Source organism: Calliphora vicina, chromosome 5, assembly GCF_958450345.1.
Source record: "Calliphora vicina chromosome 5, idCalVici1.1, whole genome shotgun sequence".
Lineage (NCBI taxonomy): Eukaryota > Metazoa > Arthropoda > Insecta > Diptera > Calliphoridae > Calliphora > Calliphora vicina.
Genome location: NC_088784.1, coordinates 29,579,733 through 29,589,106, shown reverse-complemented (window position 1 = coordinate 29,589,106; position 9,374 = coordinate 29,579,733). Strand labels below are relative to the sequence as shown.

Here is a 9,374-nt window from a genome sequence, read left to right as displayed (position 1 = left end):
CAATGGCTTAAATTGAGTTATCTCAGATTTTTCCACTTTGTGTACCATTAATAGAATTATTTACACCTATAATGACTATTTTTGAAGTTATAGTTATTTAAGAAGTTGTTATATGATATTGAAATGCAGCACTGCATTCACGAAATTCTTTTTGTGAACAGTCAGCTCAAGGCGTATTTAACAAGGTGACAGCAGTGGCGAATTGAAATAAATACAGGCGAATTCACTTGTTTTTTATCTATAGAGTTTGACATACGGACGTACGGGCGAATATTTTTTATATATGTAGTTTGACATTTGTGCGTGCTATTTCTATAATCAGCTGTGCTGCCGATGGCACCTTATTAAATGCACCTTGAGTCAGCTGAAATTGACATTTGAAATGTTTCGATATTATTGTTGTAGAACAGAGTTCACCTTATATGAATTCTCCTTGAGTAGAAAACTTCAAAATATTTTAAAGAGTAAACAGGGCGTTTCAAAGACAGTTAAGAATTAAAAAATATTTAAATTGCAATAAATACCGTTACTTATAAATAAATTGCGATAAATATCGTTACTTATAAATTTAAATTAAAAGCAATAACTGAACTATCAGGTATGTGATGGAAATCGGGTTGAAATCGAAAGACGATGTGCTGTATTTATTACTTTCGTTTTGTTCATGGTTTGAACATAAATTTTGATACTTTTGAATTAATTATGATCAATTTTCTTTCCTATATTCTTTTAAATTATCAGCTATTTATCATCTGGAAAATAATAAGCCTTCGAAATTGGTCGAAATTGATTTCATTGAGCTTTTTCACTCTCGAATCGAATCATAAAATATTTGTATTGTTATTTATATTTATTATTTACATTGAAAATTATATTTTTTTTCTCTTGCTCTACCATTACAAAACAGTCGAATTTTCATGAACACAAAAACTATCACTTGGCGCCGGGATTTAGAAAATAATGTCCTTAATTTAAATTATTTGAGTTTGTTGATGAAAGGGGACAGATGAATGGAAAAGTATAGTCTGTTTCTTATACATGCAGGTTTTGTTGAGTTTTGAGCTCTATTTGTTAAAAATTAGATGTAATTTAAAACATAAGCAAGTTAACATAATTTTATTCGTTCAGCTCAGAAATGTCAGAAACTGAAAAAAAAGAATAAAAGAAGGTATAAAACATACAAAAAACAAAACCTCACTGTGTGGACACGAATGCAGTTTCAAACAAGAATTTAAAAATATTTTGCAGCAAATGATTCACAGTGTGGACCGGTACTTATATAATATCATTTCTCTCACCCACTGTTTCTCCAACAACAATATGGCATCACTTTCACTGCAGGTGAACAATAAAAAAAAATTCCTCTAAACAATTTGACATTTCAGGCAGCAAAACTTTTTTTCTCTCACACAGATTTTCATTTATTTCTTCTTTTGTTTGACAAAAAAAAAACCAATTCAAGGGAAAAAATAGAATTTTCGACGCCTTCAAAAAGATAAAAAATGTGTTAAATTAATGCAATTAAACGGTGAAAAATAGAAAATATACTCAAAATCGACACAATATAAAAACAATACAAGCAATAAATATTTGTTTTTGGTGCGTGAATAGAGTGTAATGAACTAAAAATGTCTTCCAAAAGTGAATTAAAAAAATTATCAGAGGAATCATTGTTGCAGCCACCGGAAAAGGTCTTTGACATTATATGCAAATTAGGCGAAGGCAGCTATGGCTCTGTGTATAAAGCTCTACACAAAGAAAGTAGTTCCATAGTGGCCATTAAACTGGTGCCGGTGGAGTCTGACCTGCATGATATTATCAAAGAGATTTCGATAATGCAACAATGTGACTCGCCATATGTGGTGCGCTATTATGGTTCATATTTTAAACAATACGATCTATGGATTTGTATGGAATACTGCGGTGCCGGCAGTGTATCTGATATAATGCGTTTACGCAAAAAGACACTGACCGAAGATGAAATTGCCGCAATAATGTCGGACACTCTGAAGGGTTTAGTGTATTTACATTTGCGCCGGAAAATTCATCGTGACATAAAGGCGGGTAATATCTTATTGAATACTGAGGGTTTTGCTAAACTGGCAGATTTTGGAGTGGCCGGCCAACTGACCGACACCATGGCTAAGAGAAATACTGTCATTGGAACTCCGTTCTGGATGGCTCCGGAGGTTATAGAGGAAATAGGCTATGATTGTGTAGCTGATATTTGGTCGCTGGGCATAACCGCCTTGGAAATGGCTGAGGGTAAACCACCTTATGGTGATATACATCCCATGCGTGCCATATTTATGATACCACAAAAACCGCCTCCATCTTTCCGAGAGCCAGATCGTTGGAGCACTGAATTTATAGATTTTGTAAGTCGCTGTTTAGTTAAGAACCCAGAAGAAAGAGCCACCGCCTCCGATCTTTTGGACCATGAATTCATACGCAATGCTAAACATCGTGGTATTTTAAAATCCATGATCGAAGAAACCTGTGCCATACGCGAACAACAACGAACAGCCCGCTCCGTAGGGGGTTCAGTGCAAGGTAGTCAAGCTAAAAGTTTGGCTACTCAGCAAGAAGATCTCTTACACGAAGAGGAACAAGAGTTTCCCGCTGAAACGGTTAAAACATTTATCGATGATCCGGGTACATTGGTGCCAGAGAAATTCGGCGAATATCAGCAGACTTCTAATGCTTCGGATGCCACAATGATTTCACATCCCGAAGATTCTGGCACCTTGTGTCCGGGAAAAATGGGCGGTTTAGGTGGAGCAGCGGCTAACAAGTCGGCAGATGGAGCTGATATAGCGACAGCGGATAGTGGTACAATGGTAGAGTTAGAATCTAATTTGGGTAAGTTTTGCAAAAAACTGTTACTTTATGTTTGTGTTAATAACCTAGCAAACATGGAGGTTTGATCATAAGTTAGTAATAATTTTAAATCAAAGTTTGCTAAATGTAAACGTTTGAAAATGCTTTGTTAGTAGGTATTAAAAAATAATAATTTTCTCGACTATTGTGGCTGTTTTTTCTAAGGTGTTCTTAGAGAGGATGAAAATTAAAATTTAAATCAAATAAAAATGGCACAACAGCTTAAGTCGACTTAAGTTACTGTGATCATTTTTGTTTTTTTTTTAGAAAAAATTTGTTGTGATGCACAAATCTGTACTTCTAAATATATAAAAAAATGTTATAAATACATTTGAAAAAATAACATATATCAACAACCTCAATATGATTCCAAAAAAACATAAATTTTTATAAAACAAAATCATCAACAAATCGTCATGGAGTAATGGTTGACAAATATTAGTCAAATGTTAAATAACTAAGTAGTGATCTGTTGATCAGTATAATGATGGAAATGAAAAGTATATAAACTTCTTCAGAACTCGTTAAAAATACTTCCTATATTGCAATGAATCAATATAAATATCGAAAATATAAATTTAAATACATGAACAACTTTTTAAATTTATTTATCCACTGAATTTTAGAACCTTATTTAAAACATTGAATCAGGGTCTATCCCAATTTTAATTTAACTACATTGAGTTAGTGACAATACAATGGAATTAATTTTATTTTACAAAAACATGACATTTTACCAAATAAATATGGATATTCTAAGATAATTTCGAAATTTACTTGGTTTTCTATAAAAAACTGTACTGCCAAAGAACATTTGAACTGGACCAGACAAAAAATGAATACTGTTCCATTTAGGGATGAATCTAAAAACAATTTAAGAGGCAGTGATGGGACAACATTTGTACGACGGCATATAGTAAAGAGACTGATCTCTCAAGTATACAAATAAGACAGTGGCAATATTATGAAGTGGATCTGTTTGTGCCAATTCATATCATAAAATATACTATGACTGGAATTGGTTACAGATTCATTTAAAACAATGTTTTGTATCAACCGCTGAGGAAAATAAGCCCTTAATTTGGAGATTCCAGAACGACAATGACCCCCAACACACCTCAAGGGTTGTAACCGAATGGATACAATTGAAGGAGTTTTGAAGTGGCCTAGCCAATCACCAGTTCTCAATCCCATATAAAACCTATGGGAAAATGTAGATCGCAAAATACGGACTGAAAATTACAGCACTGGGGCAAAGTATTTCAAAGAAGATGATTGACTCTTTTGTTTGTTCTATGCATCGTCGCTGTGAAGCATTAATATGAATAAAGTTCTATCTAACATAATACTGAGTCACAAAAACACCAGACAATTTTCGTAAAAATCAAACCTAAGTTTCCATTGTTTTCTCAATACTTCTTACCCCCATTAACACGAAGTCTGGTTATGCCTTAACTAATAGTTATACTGTCGGTTAAAATTATTTTTATATGAAATCTGTCAGTATAACTATTAGTTAAAACATAACCAGACTTCGTGTTACTGGGGGTTATTATGATGTTGAGAAAACAATGGAAATTTTGTTTTCTTATTTTGGAATTTAATTATGTATGTTCCTTTTTTATTTTAACCTATTAGTTAAACAATTGGAAATGTTTTTATTGTATTGTCATCGACCACTGTATCTGTTATCCAACAGTTTAGTTATTTTCTATTTTTATACCCTTCACCTTCGTGAGAAGGGTGTATACATATAAGTTTGTCATTCCGTTTGTAATATCCACAATATAATTTTCCGACCCTATAAAGTATATATATTGTGGATCCTTATAGATAGCGGAGTCGATAAAGCCATGTCCGTCTGCCTGTCTATCCGTCTGTTTGTTGAAATCAATTTTCAGAAATGCTTTCGAGAAGTTTCCTATTTAAAATCAGCAAAATCGGTCCACAAATGGCTGAGATAAGAGGAAAAAACCAGGACAACCTCAATTTTTGACCTATATATGGATTACTAAGTCATTAATATAGACAATATGGATATCTAATGATAGATATTTCAAAGACCTTTGCAACGACGAATATAAGACCATAGTAAGTTGGACCTATAATGGGTCAAAATCACCAAAAAAAAATTTAAAAACAAAAAATTTTTTTTTTAAATTTAAAAAAAATATATAAAATTAAAAACAAAAATTTTTTTGTCACAAAGTGATATTTACATGGAAAGCAAAAAACAAAATTTCAAAAATTTTAAAAATTTGTTTTTGTTTTATATACAAATTCTTAACAGAACAAACGCACCAAAATTCAAGCGTTGATTTGCCTTTCATAATTTGAAAATTTTGTATATAAAACAAAAACAAATTTTTGAAATTTTGTTTTTGCTTTCCATATAAATATCACTTTGGTGACGTGATTTACAAAATTAGGGCCTAAATTTGTTTTTGTAGTTTTTTTAGAATTTGCAATTTTTGTATCAAAATCGTATTCCAAATTTATTTGTTTATTCCCCAAAATACTTTCTTAAATTAGTTTGGTTTCCTTTCACCCTTTTTGTGACATCTGGCCATATATATTTATTAAAATTCTGTTAGGGGATAGTACATCCTGTGCCATAGCATTGACATTCTAGCTGAAACCCACATTTATATTAATTTATCATTCCTGAGGTTATTTTCATTTTATCAAATATTTTATCATATATGTAAGTTTGAATTATTTATACCACATATTCAATATACATATGCATCGAATGTTTAATAGGAAAACAAACCACGATCAAGCCATCCTTTTAGAATCTTTGTGTTTTATTCATCTTATCGTAAATTGTTGGTGGCAATTGGATTTAGAGGACCTTATATAGATGACTGACATCAAACAATATAATTTGTTTAACTATTTTACCAAAAAGTGTTTTTGATACTTGTATCTTGAAGAATGGCAATGTGACTTTCGAAATTTTAAATAATTTAAATTTTGTTATCGTAATGTTCAGCGAATAACAGCAACACTAGGCTCACTTGGTGGTCACTTTTTGACTATCGTAGAGAACAAAAAAGCCTATCTATTGCACAATTACTTATGATGGTGCTATTATTTTGACGGCATAAAATTTGGGTATTTTTAAAAAATGTCATTATAATTGATTGAAATGTGAATATTTCTCAAAGAAACGTTTACTCATAGAAGAAATGGAGATTAATTAATGATTTTATATTATATTCCATTAATATTACAATAGAAATAATAATATGTCTCATGTTAATTGCTTTAAGGTGTTGTGGTGCTATTAATTTGACCGGCACTTTATATATTTTTATGTTTTTACAATTTGTTTTTTACAAATTTTTTTTTTTAATCACCAAATTTGTTTAACTTAAATTTTTTTCACTAAAATTTTTTTCCCTATAAAACAACAAATCTTTTCTCAGCAATTTTTGCACACAAAATTGTTTGTGGATATTTTAATTTTAAATAATTTTTTTTTCAATTTTAATCAATTACTTTTCTTTTAATTAAAGATTCAAATACATAGAAACAGTTTTGTTAAAAAAAGTTTTCTTAAAGCAAATCATATGTTTGATACAACAACAAAATACACTGTCTAACATGTATGTATACTGTTACAAGAGTTAGGTTTTTTGTTACCCTATGTCGGATACATAGGATAAGAAAGAGACGAGACTTAATTGTCAAAAACCTAAATATGATGTCAAAAACCTAACTCTTCCAACAACAAAATACATGTTTGTCATTGTTGTTATTGTTGTATCAGATATATGATTTGTCGTATTTTAGTTTGAAAAAACGTAGTGTATCGTCTCTATGTATAATTCTCTATGGTTGGATATTTAAACCATAGAGAATAGACATAGAGCGGAAACTCTCATATCAAAGACCTAACTCAGTTGTCAGAAACCTAAGTGGTGAGAATGTATTACTAGAAAAAACTATGTGATAACAAAAACAACACTCGTATGTGTGATTATTTTGAGTAATTTTTTATTTGAGTTTTTTTCTAGTTTCCGCTCTATGTTTCTCTATGATTTAGACGTTTTTTCAACCCAATTAGAGAAATTTTTAATATACATACTTTTTTAATTGTTAAAACTATTGTGAAATATATTATTTTTTTCAATGTTTCTAATTAACTTTTGGGCACCTACTGTCTCTCTACTATATTCAATCACCAAAGAACGTATTTATTTATATACATTAATTACATTTAAAATCATTTTCCAGGCACCATGGTCATCAATTCTGATTCAGATGATTCATCTACGACAAAACGTAATGATTTCGTTAAGCCACGCTATCGTCCACAGTTCCTGGATCATTTCGAACGTAAAAATCCTACAGCCGATGTATCCGACAAAGCCACTGAGTATTCCCCAGCGGCAGCACACGTTGCTGCCCTAGCCGCTCAAGTTAACAATCAGGGCTCAAATGTAAATAATCTCAATAATCACCAACAACTGCAGCATCCACCACTGTCGAATGCCAATTCAAACGATACAAATTGGGAGAATAACATGGAAATGCATTTCCAACAAATCTCTGCCATTAATCAGTATGGCCTGCAGCAGCATCAGCAACATTTGCAGCAGCAACAATTGCAACAACAGCAACAGGCAGCGGTAAACGCAGCTGCTGCGGCAGCCGCCGCTGCTTATTATGGTGTGAATCCCATGGTCAATGAACAACATCTTTTAGCTTTAAATCAACAGCAACAGCATCAAATGCAACCACCTCCTGCCTATCCACCGCCACAACATCAACAACAACAGCCTCAACCACCAGCCCATCATCATCCCCACCATCATCTACACACACAATCGCACAACTACGTGGATGGTGAATTTGAATTTTTGAAATTTCTCACATTCGACGACTTGAATCAACGACTCAATAATATTGACTCTGAAATGGAGAAAGAAATTGAGGAACTCAATAAGAAATACAATGCCAAACGCCAACCCATTGTTGATGCCATGAATGCCAAACGTAAACGTCAACAGAATATTAATAACAATTTAATTAAAATTTAATGTTAAAAATGGTAAACAAAAAAAGAAGGTATTAGTTTATACATATAACAAAAAAAGTAAAGAAAAATCACATAATACTTTAAACGAAAAGAAACACAAACATAACAGCAAGAAAACCACAAACAAACTTTAAACATAATGAAGAGAAAAAAAATATATATAAAAATAAAATTTTTGTTTATATTTATAAATTATAATAATTATAATGATACTGTATGATGAAGTGCTATATGGCGGCAAGTTTGGAAAATCCAATCCAAACACATATTTATCTATCTTACTTTCTATATACAACATACAACACCCACAAACATGATTATTATACTCAAGGTAGAATTTAATTCATACATCATTGATGAGTGAGAGAATCTCTTTACCAGTTTACACTTTTGTTTAAGAGCCCGCCACACCGCGCTACGTCTGAAGCAGAGAACGTGAGATTTTTTTATAATTGGAAATTTTGTTGGTTATTTTATTCTATAACTATAAGTGCATGTAGAAAAGAATATCTATCTTGTATTTCTTTTTCCTTATTATTTTCATTTAGTTTGAATTGGTTTTTTGTATGAGAAATTTTTTATGATTTACTGCTATAAAAAAAGAAAATTTTATGTATGTTGGTTGTTTTAGTTTGTTTGCTTATTGTTGGCATGAAATCGGAAATAATTGTAGGAATTTTATTTAGTTTATTTTATATATTTTTTAATTAAGCTAGTAGAGTCTTAAAGAAAATTATGTGCTCATAAGAAATAAAATAAAACAAAAATTATAGAATATTAAAAAGAAAAACAAACAAAAAAAAATAAATTACAGTAAAGGCCAGGTGTTTTGTAAGGGGAAATAATTTAACATGATTTTATTTATGGTTTACTTCACTGCGTTATAGACATAAAGACGCCAAGGCGAAATGAAAGTATGTCAAATATGATATGAGCATTTCCACAGAAAGGTCAAACGGAATCAAAAATTAAATTGTTAATATTTTCAGCTAGATTGAGATGAGATTTTCTGTTTAGTATTTATTATTCACATATTTATATCATGATTGCACTCATAAACATTGAATTTAATTTGATTTTGTTCATGTTCCAATGTCGCGTTCCGGTTCTTAAATCATCGTTTGTTATCATTACTCCACGATCGTACGAATCAGGAGGCTGAAAATTTTAATTGAATTCAAAATTTAGAGCTTTAACTAAAAATAAAGTTACTGCATATATTAATCGCACCAAACATTTTATTTTGATTTTCATACTGTGTCTCTTTCGCTATCGTAAGTGTATCTTTTTTTCAAAAACAAATGTTTCTATTATTTCAAGTTGCATATTTGGCAAAACGTATGTCTTAACAAGGAGTGAAGCAAAAATTATGTACTTAAGAATCATTAATTAAATTAAAGAGCCACTAAAGTATTAATAATATTTCGAAAAAGAAGCTAAGAAGTTC

At 31.0% G+C, this 9,374-nt stretch overlaps 1 protein-coding gene across 1 annotated transcript; it reads left to right on the top strand.

The window, feature by feature from the left end:
- Positions 1-1,354: 1,354 nt before the first annotated feature.
- On the top strand, positions 1,355-8,735 carry hpo (serine/threonine-protein kinase hippo). The gene is made up of 2 exons (XM_065511522.1): positions 1,355-2,862; positions 7,123-8,735. The coding sequence occupies exons 1-2, from the start codon at positions 1,629-1,631 to the stop codon at positions 7,926-7,928; spliced, it is 2,040 nt and encodes a 679-aa protein (XP_065367594.1). The 5' UTR covers positions 1,355-1,628; the 3' UTR covers positions 7,929-8,735.
- The last annotated feature ends 639 nt before the right edge of the window (positions 8,736-9,374 follow it).

Bases quoted from the DNA above. Each gene is read 5' to 3' on its own strand.
- hpo (XM_065511522.1), top strand. From the start codon at position 1,629: ATGTCTTCCAAAAGTGAATTAAAAAAATTATCAGAGGAATCATTGTTG. The intron at 2,863-7,122 runs GTAAGTTTTGCA...ATCATTTTCCAG, and splicing joins AGAGTTAGAATCTAATTTGG to GCACCATGGTCATCAATTCT.